This window comes from Drosophila pseudoobscura, chromosome X (genome assembly GCF_009870125.1).
Source record: "Drosophila pseudoobscura strain MV-25-SWS-2005 chromosome X, UCI_Dpse_MV25, whole genome shotgun sequence".
In the NCBI taxonomy this organism is placed as follows: domain Eukaryota; kingdom Metazoa; phylum Arthropoda; class Insecta; order Diptera; family Drosophilidae; genus Drosophila; species Drosophila pseudoobscura.
The window spans coordinates 45,629,400-45,649,119 of NC_046683.1; the positions used below are offsets into that span (position 1 = coordinate 45,629,400).

Genomic DNA, 19,720 nt, shown 5'->3' on the forward strand with positions numbered 1-19,720 from the left:
TTGGACGCAGGACTTTCATTATTTGTGGTAATTCGGTTCCGGTTTCCGTCGTAGCGCAGCGGCAGAGCAAAAACTTCGTGCCGCAGATTGGGGAGCAGGCCCACGCCCCCCCATTGTTCAGCATTTGAACACGGACTGCGAGATAGATACAGCATCGGAGCAGTGGATTCCAACGTTTTTAAAATGTCCCCGCCTATGTTATGCTGTTGCCTATCATGATGAGCGGCCCATGTCTGTGCGTCCACGTCCGCGTCCGCCTGTGTCGCACATAAAATTTTGTAATATGCTAGGCGTGGAGGGTGGCGACCTATGAACGTGAGCCCGGTGGATTTATAGGCCCCCCCGCCAGCGCTAGTTCATCAACGTGTTGAGCTCTGCCTGTGCCTCTGCCTCTGCATCTGCCTCCGCCCCTGCCTCTGCGTGGGCGTAAAAAGTTGGCTCGTAAAGTCTCGGAAGGATCATTCGGTTTTTATTAAAAATAAACTATACAAATTTGACACAGATTATTTATACATAAGTACACACAACGTACGGTGCACATGAATATGCGAGCAGGATGCTGAATAGATGGGCATACACGTAATCCTGTAGAGTTGTCCTCCGGATCCGTGCACATTTTTCGGGGCAATCAGCTTACAAAGGGTACGGTACTCGTGCACCGCACTCCTCCAATCCAATCCAATCCAATATACATACAATACAAACTCCCTGGGATAACTTTTCGAACAAATTGAGCAGAGATTTGGCTTTCGTATGACATTCAAAAATCAAAACATTATTGTCTTCAAGTAAATACATTTTAAAACAATGCTACTCGTAAAAGGAAAACAGTAATAGGCTCTGAGTAAGTAATGAAGGCATTCCAAAACACTGGAAATTCGTTGGATAAATATGAATGTTTGTTCAACGATTCGGTTGGGGGCTGCTATATTGGGGGCTACTATATTGGGGGCTGCTATTGCTATTGCAGATGCTATTGGGGGAACTATTCGAGAGCGAAACGTGTCTCCCAAAAAATGCACATTGATATTTAAATGTATTAAATGTATTAAGTAATTATTACCCTGTTTGGTTTTTGGCTGCGTTAGACAATTGATTTTCAGAAAAGGACAACTGAGGGACGAATCTGACAGGATTCCGTCCGCTAACAAACTTTTCAACGTTGCACTGACATATGTAGAAGCAGACTGACTGATTTCAGAAAGTTTAATGTGTCTGCTCCCTGAAACGGACTAATGGCTAATTAAAATACTTATCGTTGGAGCTGCATCGCTGCCGCCACAAAGCGAGACGGCTCCCGCTGCTTATCGATGAGTAGTACCTCCCCACCCACATCTGCCAGGGATTGCCCCGGTGTGGGCGAGGAGACCGTACAAGCTAGAAATAAACACTCTACTCTAAGCACACCCATTGTGTTTGAAGACTTAACTCTCAATTGGTATTAACTACCCACACGTTCCTCGGCTCGGTGATCTGATCATCGACGCCTCAGCTCTCATGGTTAGCACATGGCTCATCCTGTTCCAGGTGCACCTCTCGCTCTCACTCTTACTCTTACTCTTACTCTTACTCTATGCGATTCTCTGATCCTCTAATCTTCTGACATCATCACTGCACTGGAATCTCTTGGAAACCTTGCTGCCGCCGCACCAGCTCCCTGCTCAGGCAATGGCAGCAGGAACACGCGTCCTCCGACCCATCCGTCGCCACATTTTCCACCGCCGCCGCCGCCGCCATCGCCAGCTCGTCTCACACGCTCGACACCCGCTCGTTGTTGTCCAGCAGCGCGGTGAGGTGCGCTCCACTGGCCACGCCCACGCCTACACCCCCGCGATGGGCGTCGTAGTTGAGAACGACAGTGGATGGGGTTGTCTGCAGCAGGAGGCGCTGCTGTTCCTGTTCGCGCAAGCAACTGGGGTGCCGGGCCAGGATCGCCAGGTGCGGATGTGGACTGCGCACCGACGAGCCCTTGCGCATCAGCTGCGGCGTTGCACTGTTGCTGCCGGACACAGAGCCGGGACCGGCACTGGAGGACCCTGGACCCACGTGCAGTAGACCAACTTGCTCCTTGAAGGGTGGTCCGGCACAGCCGTTGCTCGAGCTGCGGTAGTAGCTCTGCTGCCGGAAGGCACGCATCTGTCGGGAGCTTCCTCCGGTGCCGTCCACCTGCGTCACGGCTGTCAGCATGGATGGAGTGCGCTGAGAGTCGCCTCTGTGCAGATAGAGATAGAGAGAGAGAAGGAGCAATGGAGTTAACGGAGTTCCGTGTCAAAGGAGTGCCCATGTCGGGGTGGGGCACGGACTCACTACTCACCTGTTCAAGCTGTAGGCGTTGTTATTGCCGCCTCCACTGGACTTGCTACCTTTGCCCGGACACAGATGAAAGGCCCCGTAGATGAGAGGGTTGACGAGGCTGTTGGACATTCCGAAAAAGAAGATGGCGTCCTGCAGATCGTCGCCCAGCTGCAAACAAATGGGAAAATTCAAATTAATTTTCTTTGCAGTCCTTTTGTTGGGATTGTGTGTGTCTGAATGGGTCTGGTAGGCAGGCGGACGATTGTGGTCTCTTCCCTGTGGCCCTAAACAATGCCGGCTTGTTGGACCGGACCGTCTTAGCTACCTCCGAGTGTGCCCTTTATACGAGTATATGGACATTGGTAAAATCTAACGGCGCTTATCACAGGTACAAGTGCTCGGAGTGGTCACAGTCGAGTGCATGCGAATGCTCAATAAAAGGATTAGTCAGTCCCCTCTTTGATATTAAATGGTTTAAGTTTTATAGGGCACACAGGCGGTGGCAGCCCGAGACTGTGGAAAGGTAGCCATAATCCTGTACCTCTGGTACACGCTTTACGGGCAATCACAGGCAGTCATCAAAGTTGTCCTTCGTAGCCGTTAAGGAAAATTAATGACACGCCGGTCCGGGTCCGGGGGCCGCACGATTAATTAAAAATTGAGCATTAGAAATCATTTTTATGTGCTCCGGCCCGCCCCTTCTGCAGGTGGTGAAAGAATGGAAAGATTCCCTGAAACGGATCTAACATCTGCGACTTGGGCGTGTCGGGCTCGGGGCTGGGTCCTTCGTGCTTTACAACCGCCACAAGCCGTAATATTAGACAAGACAAGAAAAGGCTGGAAGCCTTCGGGGCCTGTGGATGCTGATGGCGCGGCTCGGGTTGAAGTGAAGCAAACTGACAAATCGACTTCTGATTGATGTGCCATCGAAATCAGCCGATACTAAAAATCGTTTTTTCGGCCTGTCAGTCAGTCAGCAGCCGGAAATTTCTGAAGTGCCCTTGGACCCAATTGAAATGGCGATTCTTTGAAAGGGAAGCGACGCCTACGTTATACTCACCCTTTTGTCGGGATTCAGGAACATGAACATAATCATCATCACGTAGTAGGGCGTCCAGCAGATGAGGAACGCTATGATGATCACCACGGAGATGCGCAGCGACTTCATTTTCGCCTTGTGTATTAGCCGCTGCCGATTCGTCTGGGTGGGAAGCTTGTTCGTGGAGTAGTTAGCCAGCTTGGAGCCCTGGAACATCTTCTCGCTGCCTGGTTGGGGCGCACCAGAGAGAGGAAATCAGTAGGATACATATGTGAGCTGTCCGAAACTTACTTGATATTGTGCGGAAGGTCGACATGTACGTTCCAAACAGTATGCACAGCGGCAGTAGAAAGGTGAAGACCAGAGTGAAGGTGGCATACATCTGCTCCTGCCAGTCTGCCGTGTAGAAGCCATGGGTGACACACTGGTAGAACTCCTCCACGAAGGGACCTCGCGCCACGTGGAATATGAAGAACTTGAGTGAGAAAGAAATTATGCACTGGTTACTTATCAATGAGTAGAAGCGGCGAAATGAGTTGTGTGGATGCGAGATGGACATATAAGTGTTTGCTTAACCTTTTCCCACATTGGCCAATATGGAGGCCAGGAGACGGAGGTGGAGGTGGATGCGGAGGCTGCCAGGCCTCAGCTAAGCCAAAGTTAAAAATTGCTGACTGAAGAAACTGTGCTGCTTTCATTTGTGAATTTGCGAATGCCAGCACATTTTGATGCCTTCCTAGACTCCCTCGGGTTTTCCCATTGTTGGACGTGAATAGGCCTGTAATTGAAGGCACACTTCCATGCTTTTGGCAGCTCAAGTTCGAGTTCGAATGGCACACACCGCATTCCATTATTAACCCTCATAAGAGCCCACCTGTGTCTTAGAAAAAAGACGATGTCTCTGCCTCTGGTTACACACAGGATCTAATGCACTGGTCGTATCAAGTCTGGCCAACGCTGATAAAACGGAAGTCGAGACTTACTGGGTGGACTCCTGGGGACAGATGGGTCGGCGCTTAGCCAATACGCTAAGACGCATTTTATTTGCACAGTTTATGGGTTTCTTGACGCCGCTCAACCGTTGCCAGTTGTCGCCTGCTGTTGCTGCTGTGCCAGCAGCTGACCCAAATGGTGAAACTTGCCACGCACCACTAAGCGGTGCAGTAAAACTATATAAGACATAAGACCTAAGACACTTGGGGACTAGAGCTAGGACTAGGCGAAAGAAAGCGCATAATCGTATAATGGTTGATTTTTTATTAATTTCGCACATTTATAACTTCCGAGCCATTGACTCGACTAAAGCAGCCGGACAGAGCGAACAGAGCGGTGCTCAAAATGGGTTTAAGAGATATGGATCGATACGATACTTGGACAGTCCAAGTCTTTAATCCAGAAGAGTGACAGGAGTGCAATATCTTGCTGTAAGCCAATGCACAAACACATTTGATTGATTATTTGATTCAGTTCTTTGTGGTTTTTGATATGGTTGGGTTGATATGGGCAGCCTGCCCAACAAATTAACAAATTTAAAAATGGTTTTAAATCATGAAATTTAATTTTTCATCAGCCATATTCATTTCCCTATCCACTTAGTTTGGATTTATTTATAATTCTGTGCAGGTACCCTATGTCAACTATGAAAGTCTATTATGGAGACCACCAAATAAGTAGGCAACAAAATATTCCGGCGAAAATGAGAGGCCTGACATTTATTGCGGCACGGAAAGAGACTTATTCCAGGAACTTGTTCTGCCACAAGAGTAATGAAAATATTATTTTCGTATATACGAGTAGAATATCAAAGGCAGAAGGCCGCATCTTGACTTCACCCACGTGTCGCGACGCGTCGCCTACGTCACCCAAGCGGTTATCCAAAATCGAACGAGTATCAAGCCACTCGAATAATCGTGGTGAGTCGCTGAAAACTCAAAGTTAGATGGGAGTAGCGTGCTTCTCTCACAGATGTTCCGAAAGAACTCCATACTGTCAGCATTCTTTTGTGGTCGCTGTGCGAACTCCGTATCGTTCGTATCTTCCGTATCGACCATTTTTTGTGGAATGTGCATTGGGGGGAAACCAATGCGCGAATTTATTTTTCAGCATTTGTTGTTTATTGACAGTCAAGGGAGTTTTCATGTTGGTTTTTTGAGGCAACGAGTTCAGCGGTGCGTCTCATATTGAATTCGGTGTGATTGCTCATCAACATGTGTGGGTGACACCTCGGATGGGTGACAGAACGTGTGTGGCAGTGGAGAGACGTCCGGAAAATTATTTAAAGCAATTCCATTTGGACGCTGGGTGTTTTTCGGCCGTCACGTCTGTTTGGCGCATAAATTTTATGTGGCGTGTTCAATAAAACGAAATGAAAAAAGTTTGCTCAGGCGCCGGCTCCCAGCGAAAGTGCACCATAAAATGAGACATAATGATTGCAAAGTTTCTTTTAATTGGGTGACAGTGGCCTTATAATTATGTCACTATATCGGGGTGCGTTCCAGAAATAGCAGAGCCGCCCCATGAGCTCCAGAGAACACCGTAATTAATATTTGAGATTAACTTGTTCGGAGCGCTCCGAGAATCAGTCGCCTGAGACATAGGGTCGTGACATGTCAGGGAGTCAGGGAGAAAGAGAGGGAGACAGAGCGAAAGAGTCGAAAACAATGACTTGGGCTACTGACGACCGCCAGCGGAGCCCTCTACTCCAAAAGCTGCCAAAAAAGCGGCTTAATGCCTCTCTGGAACGCCCTTGGGGTGGAATGAGTAGGTGGATAACATAAAAATGTAATTAGACTTAACATTTTTTGCGGCATTTAAACAAGTCAGACACTTTGACAAGCCGGCACGCACAGCAGGCAGGCACGCCCACACGCACAAATCACTCATACGACGAGTATACATACCCGTATGCCCTATGCCCTAGTATACACACACACACACAAACACAATAATACTGTGGCATAATCCTGCCTCCTAGTGGCTGTAGGCCCGCAATTTCCATTCGAGGCAATATTTTACACTGATAAAAGATAGCAGAACCGCAGGCGGGAATCATGTATTGGTCCATTCCCACATAACCTGGGCCTGCACGCGCATGTGCGTGTACTAGGGAGTCCCCTAATTAAATGCAGCTCCCGCTTAGGCCAGTATGCATAGATTACTGGGAAGTGCCGCACCTGCATAACAAGAATGGGATAAACATTATACACTGGGTCTTTCCGTCCGTTTGTATTTCCTTCGAATTGGATTTCAATCGAACTTAATTAGTTCCTCGCTCCATGGCAACATTTCCGAAAATCCTTACCGATTAATTGCTTATCTGACTGCGCGTATTCTACTGTTGAGCACCCAAACATACTGCTCTCGAGCCACACTGATAGATGGACTGTGGGCAAGCAGCTCGTTCCACGGTCCATAAATCAGGAGCAGGCAACAGAGCTGGATTTGTTGTATGTTATCGGGCGACACAATACATACCCGCGGCGCACATTATGCAATCAATGAGAGAAGGGCAATCCGAGAACAAGCTATTAATGCAGTCCCTGTCGGGCTTATCGTCCAGCTGCCAGAGAAAGGAATATATCTCAGGCCATCTTCGTGTGGAAGGGCGTCGTCAAAGGGCGCTCCGCACAATGAGAAAGGAGAATATGAATAATGCCAGCAGTTTTTTGTTTGGGTAAAAATGGTAAAAACCCTTTGCGCTGACGGCTTGCCGACCCTCAGCGACTCCCAGCTACCCCCGTTCTTCGATTGGCAGCAGAGGCAGACTGTCCCCGCGACGAGCACGTGTGTGGGCGTGTCACCGCTCAAAGCCACATTTAGTGCACACTTATGGGGGGGAAAGAGAAGGCGGAAGGAGACGGCGAAGGCAATCATTTTTAATGTCTGCACACATTCTGGCGCCTACTCAAGACTATTTGCGCCTTGCCACGGGGCGTATGCGTGTTATAAAGTAAACATATTACTTCAACTTCATCAGAAGGCTGTCGGAGGTATGCGGTACGCTAAATCCGCAACTTATCCTAATGGAACGCCCACCCCCACAAGATACTATAACGGCGCAGATTACTTAAGACAGTTCTCAAACATTTCAACCATTTTTTGAGCCATTTCTGACAGACAGCAGAAGGATATTAGCGTGAGTGCATACGCAGCACGTCTCGCTGGTACGAGTATGAATGGAATTGAAGGGACAGCACTTACCTGTGGCAGGCTGAGCACCAGCGAGAGGATGTATGTGCCCCCGAGCAGGCGATGACAACGTTTGGCCATGTTGAGGGACTTCATGGGGTACTTGACTGCAATCCAACGGTCCACGCCGATGAGGACGAGAACGTACGTGGACAGGTAAAGGCTGAACATCTGGAAGAGCTTCACCAGCTTGCAGGTGAGCTCGTTGGCCAGCCACTGGACCGTGTAGCACCAAGCGGCCTCGCCGATGATGCAGAACCAGGTGACCAGGACGTCGGCGATCGACAGGTGGAACATCAGCGAGTAGATGGCGCTCCACGTGTGCCGGGAGTTGCGACGCGAGATGCGCGTCTTGTAGATATTCCAGATGGTCAGCAGGTTGCCGAGAAGCGAAAAGAGCGCCATCACCGCCAGAACGTAGACCTTCAGCAGTCCCGAACGAGACAGCTGTGGCGCATGGTCCATCATGTGCTCCGGCACCTGCTCCGCCATCGGGGAGCCTGACTCGTGTAGGCCGTCGGTGTGGGCCATCGAGGAGCTGTTCGTGATGGCGTAGGCGGGCACTGGCGTGGTGGAAGAGACGCTCACATTAGCGACCTCCGTGGCCATGGACACACTCATGTCGAGCATGTTGAGCGTGTAGTTGACAAGGTCGGGGGCGGCGGCGTTGAAGAGGCGTGTGAAGTTCGATAGAGTCGACCAATTGCTTGCCAGATCGTTTTCGGCACCGCTGGCGGCATCGGAGGGAATGGGCAGACGGGCATCCGTGTCCCAACCGATCTCCATGACTCCGGGGACGGCTAAATTTGGTTCTCAATTTGGTTTTTTCGCTGGCGCTTGCGCTGGCGAATGACGGTGGTTCAAGGGCAGGCGATGGTCCGTACAGGACGCAGTGTAAGCATCTTTACTTCGTTATACTCTGAATGAGTTGTGAAAGGAGCATACTTTCTCGGAAAATTTGATTAAATCTGCAAATATAAAATATGTATAGAAAACAAAAAGATGTCATGGAAAGTCAAATAAATAGAATGTATAATTTCATCACATGTATTGCAAATTAATTAGTGCCATGTCATGGCCTTTAATCTGTTTGTACATGAAGCTTATGGTTTTTTTTGCTTGTAAAATCGTTGGCAACAATATTGGGGGAATTTCTTTGAAGAGTTAAATGGAATTTGCTGAAATTTGCGTCCCCCAATGAGAGGCTGACAGACGGGACAGACGGGACAGTCGAGCTGCATTTAGTCTTACGGGAATAGCAGCTTTCGCTGCTGACCCGACCTTGAACTCAGGTGAACACTTTGCGGACTGCGGATACGATTTCAAACGCTGCAGCGCCGTGGAAATCACATGTCGTTGGGGTCAACGACGGGGTCGGCAATTATCAGACGCAATTATCGAATCGTAATTAGAGATAGAGCCATGCCCTCGCCGGGGGCTGGCTGCCTTGGGCTATTAAGTTCTCCGGATCAGAGCGAGCTGCAGCGCTGCAGTGCTGCGAATTAACTTTAATAGATTCCGCTGCGATTGTCTGTTCCGTGGCTGATGTTGTCGTAGTCGACTTTGGTCCGGCTTTCAGGAACATCGAGCGTCGTTATGCAGTGGGGGGTTCAAAGTGAAATTCCATAAAATTTCATTTTCCAAATTAATTTATGAACATAAATTAAATTGGCCGCTTGGCTGGGCCTTTGTTATTGCGTTCGTTGCTTTCTGCCTAACGCGAAAACAATAAACCCAATTCAAGGCACTCGAGCAGCAGAAAAGCGCGTGTCCGCGGCATTGTCAACGCCCGCGGCAGCAATCGGCAGGCAACGGACCAGGCAACATTCAAGCAAGTATTCCTCCTCCTAAATTGATACACATCAATTGAAGGCAATCGGTTGGTGAGTGCCCAAGAGCCCGGCAAACGAGATCGAGAGTAATTGGTTGTGTGAAGCATTTCATTTCAAAACTGGAACCTGCTAACTATTGTACATGATAATTGCACTTTATCGCAAATTAACCGCATAAGCCCGCTGCAGCTGAGAGCACTGGGAGCTGGCTGTATCGACTATCGACTAATGGCCTGTTCTGTGCTCGTTGTGCTCTGGGTCAACGAGAGTTGTCTCTCTGCCTCCGAGAGTTCCGTTCCACACCTCGTCGCTCGTCACCCGCTCAGAGGGCGTTTAATCAACGCGATTAATATACAAATGCGCATTTGATGGATCGGTGGGCGGCCGGGGCCAGTGGCCGGGCCGGAACGGGCTTTGGCACATCTGCTCCCCGTAAATGGGATATGGGATATCTGAGCAATAATCCGTGTGTGGCGACAGCCAAGATGTTGAGAGAACTTTGGCGTGAACTTTTCAGCCAATTTCGCTCACAATTTTTGATTGATTTGCATTCCTCCCGCACACAACACACACACAACCCGGAGTAATCCCTGTCCAAACAGTCTAGACGGTTGTTTTTCGGAATCGACATAGTGCATATATGTATGTATGTATGTATGGGCATGCAATCAGACCGACACTTGACGCTTTTCCGACAAAGATCAAGGCGATTCCATCTTCAATCCTCAATTTATTTTCGAAATATTGGATGCGATCATTTGACATGCGTTGGTAGAGAGCGACTCTACAATTGAATTGAGTTCCAGTTGAATGAACTCTTTATACATAAATATTTCCTATTGAATTTATTTGTTTCAATATCGAGCAATTTGCATGTGTGGCAGGAATTTATTCTGACAGCAACGCCAATTGCTTTCTAAGGTTCACTTGTTTGGAACCAGAATCAGAATGCAGGCCATTTTACTTTCTTTGTTTATTTATTATTCATTTAAATACTGTGTACTATCAATATGTCAATGCCACAGCAATCTCTAATTGATATGCACTGAAAAGGCATCGGATGAATGGATGCACTGCTTCGCCGGAACAAAACAAGAGAATATTCAAATACCAAATGCCACCAGATAGAAATGTGAACACATAAAGGACAGGCAAGGATGTTCCTGCACTAGAATATGCGCAATTGGCCTCTGTACACTCGCCTGCCAACTCGTAACCCACAGTCCCCCATCTATTTGGCGTTGATGGGGAACTGTTTGTCAGGATGATGGCAACAATCCAATTGTCTTATTGTTGCACACAAAAGTATCTTTAGCAGTATCTTTAGGCCATTACTACTTGCTCTTTCCAGAGATATTATTTGAATTGTTAATTTTTGATGTTAATGCTTACTGCAAATATTATGTGCCACAGGGCTGTCTTAATAAGGATTCTGGTTGTTGTGTTTAGTACTTTGAATGTTGGGTCGCTTTCGGTTATTACTCTTGTAACGAGGAAAAGTTTTTACAAGTGCCAAAAATTTCAAGTGCAATTTGCTTTTAGTTTTCGCAGCTTTCCAAGTTCCATGAAACTTTCCCCATTCGTCAGGAAATCCAAGGAATTTATTTGTAAAGCTGTTTGTTATTATAAATATTGGTGCTGCGCTACTTTGTAATTAGTTGGCAAGTTCATAAGGAGCTGCCCTGATGGCAGGAAGACTGTGACTCAACCCACTCACAGCTAAAAGACGGACCCGAGCTCCATGTTTTCCACGGAAACAGTGTCCAGAGGGCGTCCGTTGAAGGGACGAACTGCCTGGTTGTAGGTTTAATTGGGGGGCAAGGCAGGCAGGTAACAACACTTTGACACAATAGAATACAATACAACACAGCACAACACTTTCCACTTGCTCTGATATTAGCCGGGTTTTTGGGTAATATTCGGGTATTTGGCTATTCGGGCTGGCGTTCGTTCGTGCTCTTATTTGTACTCACATTCACATTCACGTTTATGTATTGGGAACCTTTGGGTTTTGTCTAAGCCGAAACTGCGGCTATTTACACAGCTGGACCGCCCGCTTCTCTAAACACTGAAGCACTGAAAGCCACAACAGCTGGTATTTTCAGGTTAAATATTATCATGTCATTAAAATTTCGGCAGCTGCACCCCTACCAGATCTCGATCTCTGGCTGTCTATCGCCGCATGTATCTATCCCAATGGGCTTCTTTACTCGCATGTATCCGTATCTTAATATGGGCGCAATTCACTGTTTGCCTCATGCCACATATGTAGCTGCGATGCCAATTTGATTAATACTCTGGATTCAATAGACACAAAACAAAAACAAACAAAATGGGAATATTCGTACATGTCGATCAAATGAACACACCGATTCGAAACAGCTTTCACAGTCTTTCAAAGATTATTGTGTTACTCTATTTTATTTTAAGATCATATGATTTGGAACATCTGTATCTAGGTACAAAAACTTGCCTTGGTAACTTGTTAGATTTTTCGATTTTTTTTTATTGACTTCGTTGCTTGCAGAACTTGATATTTTTCTGTTTATATCTTTGTACAGATATCTTAATATTTATACCATTTAAATGCGTTCACATAAAATTAACTAAAAAAATACTCATTTTTTCTTTAGGTTTTCTACTCTATCTTTTCACTCGTTTATTTCACTTCCACTTGTTATTCCAAGAGCTAGCTGTAACAGAGAGTTCATTCTCTAGAATCCTGCTCCAAGCTGTGTCTCCACAAAGCGCTCTTTCAACCGTTGCCGCGCGTCGAGTTCTGACAAATGATATCTGGCGAGCGCCAAAGAAATCTCCAAGTTTTTCAGGCCCCAAGTGGCGTTGGTTTGAAGCCAGCTCGAACATGTTCGTCCCGGCCGCGAACGTGTTGCGTGCATATTCATTCATAAAACCTTTGGCAACCTTGGCGTATGAAAACCTTGCAGACATTGCTAATACGCAGAGTGTGCCGTCGCACATTTTAGGTTGCTTCATTAATAGCTTCTGAACGAAAAAAGATATTTCTATGAAACAAACTGTGTTTGAATGGAACCTTTTCAACTTTGTTGGGTACATGGGTACATGGTGCTGCGATGTCTAGATGTCAAAAGATATTGTGAAATTTTGACTTTGTTTCCGGTGCATATGCACGTTCTAATTTAAAATGCTCCATATAAAATGTAGCGTTGGTATTAATAGAGTTTGAAAAACATAAAGTTAATTAAAAGTTAAAAAATACCCCAAAAAAATAGTTAAACAATTAAATTTTTCTACAAAACATACCAGTCCTTTTAATAAATATTATAATACAAAAATGAATATAATGCAAGAGGTAAATTTACTTTTTATTCCACCTGAAAGCGGCAGTGTGTTAGTAAAAATGTAACAAATTGTTGCTAACAGAAAACATGGCCAACTTTTGCGCTCATATTTCCTCATTTCCTAATTTAATCCAATTATTTTGAAGTTTGCAATACTGAAAGCTCTGGCAAATCATGTTAGCCAGAGTGCACTCATTACGGCTGAGGACCCACCAGTGCTGCCGTTGTGCGGTTGTTGTTGGTTTGTAATCCTTCCCCAAGGCCAGCGCACTATTGCACTGCCATCATCATACATACATCATAAATGTTCACTCCCCAATTCGAAAATTTAGCATAGAGCATATGAAGTATGCAGTGATAAGGCTGATAATGCAACAGTTTGGTAACCGCGGAGACGTGGCTGCAAGAAAGCTGTATGCTGCTTAACGAAGGTTGTGCAACTGCCGCCCCAACCCCCACCTTAAAAGCCCCATTAATGAGTGAAAATTAGAACAGAATGGAAACAGATCCCACTCCTTCGTGTGCGTCGTTTTTTTTTGTGCTATCGCGAGGTTTTGAGAATGGAAAGAATGTCTTTGTTACCTCTCATTATTGATTTGAATGCCAGACAGCACCTACCACAGAGAGCCCGCATAGAACAAACCAGATTGGGCTGGGGGGGAGACGATGCTAAATAGAAAAACAATTCATTTTCGGCGATGAGAACCAGAGCAAGATGTGCACATGCCACAGGGTACGTATGTAGGAGATGGGAGACAGGAAGCAAAAACCACGAGCCGCATGACAAATGACGCCAAGAGTGGCAGCGCAGTCACGTGTGATGAACCAGCAACAATGTCAGCTAATGTGCCGCATCTCCACCCGCCCGGAGTCCGCTTATTTTCGGTTTTTCGAACCGCCGCCTGGCATTGTTTCCTAGACGCTTACGCAGGATGCGGAAATCGCTGCCAGCACTGGCCGTTGAAGCTGTCAATGTTGATGTTGGTTGACGGCATTTCACGATCTCATCCAATGAACAGATGAGCATACGAGCACGAGCAGGAGCACCGTGTATCTTTGACAACTGATGACTAAATAAATTTACATTGTGTGTCTAGAGCGATATTGTAAAAAAGGTGGCAGGCGTATCGCATAAAGTGATTTATGCACAACGAGCACTTGGTGCTTGCTATAGAGATTAATATATTTTAAAAAAATTGCAGAAAGAACGATTCCCTTCTTAGCTCGGGCACTGGAATGATCAAGCAAGGTAATTGAATAGCATGACGCATTAAATCTCAAGCAGACAGTGGGAACTATACTATATTGATGCATTTTGAGCAAAAGAAATTACAAATTACAAATTGCAGAGGATCATTTCATCCAAACTGGCAGATTAATCACCGCGTAATTCGGCATGGAATAACAATTGAAAATCACCCATGCCGGCACGCGTTTCAAGTAATTCTCCGCACATTTTTTGGGCCCCGAGCAACCAAAACGTCTGAGAAAAGACTAACTTTTCAACAAACGCAGAGTATAATTGAATTATAAAAAAAACTCGTACTAACTATCATGCACGTGTGCCTCTGGAAAGAAACCCGTGCGGTATCTGCTCCGTTCTCAACTTTAAGACCGATCCGGGACCGTCATACCGTGCTCCCAGTTTCGTTTTGTAATCCCCGCCAAATGCATAATTTGGTACATAAAATTAGGGCGTTGGGCTTGGGACTACGGCTTCCTGCTTCTCTCGTGATTTATCTTCATTCTGCGCAATATTGTCACAGCACTTGACTCGGTTGCTGGGATGCTGGTATGCCGGGATGGTTGCTACATGTGTGCCAGGAAACCGCCGCGTACATGTATGCATGGCATGTAGGGATGGAACCGAGGACCGAGGACCGAGTGTCTTCCGACTGGCAAAAGTTTGCCACTGTTGCGCAATCGTTCAAGCCGTATGTAAAGTATCTCTGTCCCAAAACTCGACACAATAAAGGTCGAAAACGTAAAAATGAATGTCGTGTCGCATGGATACAGTGCGGTTACTTCAAACTTAAAAGTGGGACTGGGGCTGGGGCTGCGGCTAGAGTAGCAGGTGACACCAAGGGAGAAGAGCCCCGTCCCGGCATCGGCATCAGCATCCCCGGCCATCATTAGCTTCGGATGCTCCGCTGATTACACACAGCCGCCCAGTAAAAATAAACAAGCGCTCCCCAATATTGGCACTCGTCCACGTCCTACACGTGCCAGCGACTAATGTGCTGCTAGAGTGTGCCGCATAAATAATGGAGTTTATGGGCAGCAGCAGGAGCAACAGCAACGGTGGCGGTGGCGGTGGCGGCCAAGACCCAAATCCCTATCCCAGATTGGACCACGCCTTGGGCATGGGCACGGGCAAGGGGCAGGGGCACAGGCACTCACTGCTACGAGTACGAGTATGTGACGGGGGGAAGATGAGAAGGCTGATAACTGACAGTAAAGTCCATTGACCCAAATCAAAATTTTGCATTGCGAAAATTAAGTTTTCCAATAGCATTCCAATAAGAAAGTTTAGGCCTCCACACACGATACAAATCTTAATATACAAGTTGGCATTTTTGTGAAAACCTTTCTGTCATTTATTGTTTCCTACCACTCGTATTCCCTACACTTCATTGCGTTCAATGCTTCGATCCACTGTGCACGATGCCGGAAAAAATGTCGAACAAATTGATTTTCAGCCAGCTTTAGGGTCCGGCTCTCGGCTACTGCGGCTTTGGCGGTGGCTGAGTCCAATTGAAACTGTCGCCCCAAGAGCGGAGAGGCTTTTCGCTTTGCAGCAGCTATGATTTTCGTTTACTTTCTCCTGTGTTTGTGCCGATGCTGGTGCCTATAGCTATGGCTGCCACTCCGGGGCTTTTCCCGGACTCTCTCTCATTGGCATTGGCATTCTGGCGTACGGCGATGTTCATTTTCTAAAGTATTTGAACACATTTTTTATGTTGCTCAGACGTGGGCCAATGCCGGCTCCTGTTGCCGGCACTCGAGGCCTGCCTGTCCTCTGTTGGGCTCTGCCGGGCTCTGTTGGCCTCTTTGGCATCTTTCCCTCAGTTTTCCCCTTCAAACTACATACTTTATTTGGACATCTGTTTGTTTGAAGTGCCTGCCTGGTGTCTGGTGGCCTTGGTGCTTTGGAGAGGCTTTAAACCAGAGCGATTGAAGCGTTGCCGGGAATGAATCGGGAATGGAATCATAAATTCTCTTTTCTGGCATTCCCCGCGGATGTAAAATGTAAATACATTCAACGTAATCAGTATCTTACAATAGGAGAACAGTTTTCCATCAAACGAAATTAAGAAATTCTTCTAGTTTAAGTGTGAATTCATTAGCAAAAGTGTTGTTATTTCAGGTAATCGCCACAATCTTCAGCTACATTGTATCAATCAAGCCCGACGTCATTAATAATTCAATATCTGTTAGTAGACAAAAATTACTCGCTCCTGCACCAGTCACCTCAAAGCTGTTTACTCTTGCCAATTTATTTTGCCCTAATACCCAACCATTACGGAGAAAATGAGATGATTTAGTGATTCGTGTATGAAGATTAAGTGCGGATGTGGACAGAATACCATCCATTTCATATACAAATACGATCAGGACACTGAACTTGAACACAAGTTGGAAGGTTGCAGACCTAACTATTCAATCTTCGAGAACATTTTTCTATGCCTTGGTGATTCCCTGGAAGCCCAAACTCAACCAGCAACCTACATCCCTTGGGAACTACGTCCTTATCAATTCTATATCATTCTGCGTACAGCAATTACAGGCAAATCATTGTATTGTCAATCAAATTCCTTTTCCTGCATCGGCGTCCCCCTTGGGACTTGCAGTCCAATCAGAAGGGACACGGCATTGTATACACGGTACGGAGTAGCACACAGGTATCGGAAATGACGCAGCGTTGTTACTCACATGCTTACGATGACCAATTTGTACAAGCAACAACAGACGGTATTGAACCTTTTGGCAGTTGGTTGGCTCCATATTTTTCCAGGAATTGTTTTGCAACTGCTGAGATGCTGAGCTGCTGAGCAGGAAAAGTATTTTATTTAAATTTTTTTAAGTGCCGAAACTCCTGAAGTTCCTCTTCAAGTTGTGCTCTCAAAATCTGCAGCTAAGCTCCAGTTCTGCCTGAAAATCGCACAAATTCCTATCCAATTTGAGCTCCGGAAACATGAGAGCACAGGTTAGCATAAATAAACATGCTCCTAAGGGCTTCAAATATTCCAATTAAAATGTACAATTCTACTGTGCTCGTATCCGTGTCCCCACAATTGAGTGGAAACGGGGGCAAACGACGTGTGGAGCTCATGAAAAAATTGGCCGGAATGACTTGCGAAGCGCTAATTAAACATTTTAATGGCCGTCAAATAAAAGACCCGTAAACGCATGCAAATATATTCGTGCCCCGGGTAACAGATGGAAATACAGCCCAACAGCCAAAGTCGTGCCAAGAATCCAAGTGTTTAATTGTGGCCTGATAAGGATGGGTATATCTGGCCCATCTGTGGCTGTGACTGCGGATTCGGATTGGGATTTGGATGGTGGCTGGTGGCCAGTGAACTCTGGACGGTCTCACGTCTCGGCCATTGAAAATCTGGAAACCATAATTTCTGTCTGGGCTTGCCCATGTCCCGCTGACCTTTTGCACTTGCATAAAACAAAGCAAAAGGGTTCCGATTGTCCAGGCCTAAGCATCACTTCGGCTACCAAGCAACTACATAGGTCTGGCTCCTTCTTGCCCTCTCCGGCACTTGGCACAAGTACAGAAGGATGTACTTGTAAAGTATTTTATATCACAATAACCTTGACAGCAGGACTTTTGAGTCGGGGGCGTATCCCGTGGGTACTTTCATGACCTTCAATTGAATACTGCCGCCGATGTGGGCTTAACACTTTACTATTTTCTTCACTCTTTCTGCGATTTTTAACAATAGATATTAAAATAAAATTCAAATGCTTGCAATAATAACGGCATAATACCATGGATTCCAATATTTAGATGGTGTCCAGGAGCCAACTCCAGCAAATCAAGGAAATATGTGTGTCGGGAGTCAGGGCTCTTCCTCGCGCCCCTTGGCCCAGCGAGGCCTTCAGATATTTGAACTGCTTTCGACGACTGGTGCGTTGATATCCATTTAATAAAATTAACAGGTGGCAACCGACATGGGGTGAGGGAAGGAGGAAGGAAAGGAGCAGTCGAATTGATCTCCGATGCCTATCAGGGCCGCCTGTTTACGTGCCAACCAGCAGGGGCTCAATGTTGGCGAACCACGGAGGCCGGCCTGCAAATGAACATCCCCTGCTGCCATTCATGGGGCCCTTTGTTCTATTCTCGGTAGGCAGTGCTGGCTGCCACAGGTACAAGTGGCAGTGAAACGTAAGAGTGGCATATCCAACAATGCTCCAGCTCACTCTACGGGTGGCGTGTCAAAAGTCATGCAAACAAGGAACGGTATAAGCGCCTGTTTGTTTGTTTGTTTATTTATTTTATTTATTTTCTTCGACTTTCAAAAGAGCAGAGAAGAAAGAAAAAATTGATTAAAAAATTCGCAGAATCCATGTTTTTACTACGCCACATGCCTGATATTGAAAACGTTGATCCATAACAAGATGATTTCACTTGAGAAATAATAACTTTATCATGAAAATTGAAGTGAAAGACAAAAGAACTGAATCCATGACTTCAGCTTGTGGGTCTCCTTTGGTTTCATCAGTAAGTATCGCTGAGTCGTTTAAGCTTTATAAACCAATTTGATGCAAAAACCATAAGTCAACAGAGCTATGAAGAGGGTCAAAACTATTTAAGCGTGTTTGCCAAACACTCCAGCCCTCCGACGTTCGCATAATTTCCGCTCAGGGACCTTAATGGATCTTAGAGAATGAGTTAATCCGCATAGCAGCTCGCAGATCTTTCATGATTTCAATTTGCTATTGAGAAATTGTACCAATGGCAAGGGCAGGGGCAGTTGCAGCAGGTAGCTTCATATCAGATCCAGTATATCAATCATCTAGTCATAAAGACCCACCTGTCGTGCAGGTACACGGGGTTATTTTCGTGGCCCGATGACTCACTGAGAGAAAACTGAGAACCGACACATTCGAAGGAAATCGGACCTTTAGGTGTAGGTGTAGGAGTGGGGTGACGATTCGAGGGTTTCTCCAATTAGGCAAAATGAATGAGCGGCCCTAGTCATGTGCTTTAATTAAGGTTAAACGAAGTGTACGTCCGTCTCTGGTTGCCGTGTTTGTGGATGCCCCAACATAATTGTCTGCGTGCCACAGCCATACAAATCTGTCAGATACACATACTACTAGTTCGCTTAGCAGTTGTGGGCAAGCACGAACGGCATAAATGAAGCGGCTAATAGGCCACCCAACATCGCACCAGCGCGTCGTCACACCCTCTCGATGTATGGAAGAGCGGAGTGAATACACAATTATTCCGGCTGCTCCCAGGACCCAACCAATGTCCTCCTGGTGCGTGGAACACAGGCGGCACGCTTGAGGCGGAATCGGAATATGTTTGGCTGCGGCTGAGATGACAGTCCGATTATGCATCAGGGGCTGCCCAATGTGGCGTGAACCAGTCGCAAACTTGGACTATGGCCTACTACCCATCGATTCTTTCAAAGGGAATTGGGCGCAAAATGGGCCGCAACCAAATGGCGGCAGAGGCACGGAATCCACGGGAAACTGACAGCTGGCGGATCGATCCGGCAAACTAAAACTGTCGACGGATAGACCCACAATTGCATATAAAATTTTATCTCCGCAAAAATAACAAAAGAACAAGAACAATTGGAGTCAAGAGGCATTGACTGTGCGCTTAGTACCCAACGTCTTCCACAGATGCTGACTTTCGCAGCAGAGAGGATGGGGTTTGGTCAGCTAGATCTGCTCTAGTTTCCAAGAAGAAGCCCTAATGCGCTTAACAATGAGGAGTAGGAGGAGGAGGAGCGGCAGAAGCAGCAGTCCATCCAAGCAAACATTAAAAGAAATCATCAGTAGCATCACCTTTTGTC

At 46.5% G+C, this 19,720-nt stretch overlaps 1 protein-coding gene across 1 annotated transcript; it reads right to left on the reverse strand.

Annotated features, from left to right (window-relative positions):
- Positions 1-447: 447 nt before the first annotated feature.
- CrzR (corazonin receptor) lies at positions 448-11,255 on the reverse strand. The gene is made up of 6 exons (XM_033385465.1): positions 11,072-11,255; positions 7,535-8,490; positions 3,626-3,809; positions 3,356-3,561; positions 2,315-2,463; positions 448-2,212 (listed from the first exon to the last, which is right to left on the reverse strand). Exons 2-6 carry the CDS (start codon positions 8,306-8,308, stop codon positions 1,750-1,752), a joined length of 1,776 nt encoding a protein of 591 aa, XP_033241356.1. The 5' UTR covers positions 8,309-8,490; positions 11,072-11,255; the 3' UTR covers positions 448-1,749.
- Between the last annotated feature and the right edge of the window lie 8,465 nt (positions 11,256-19,720).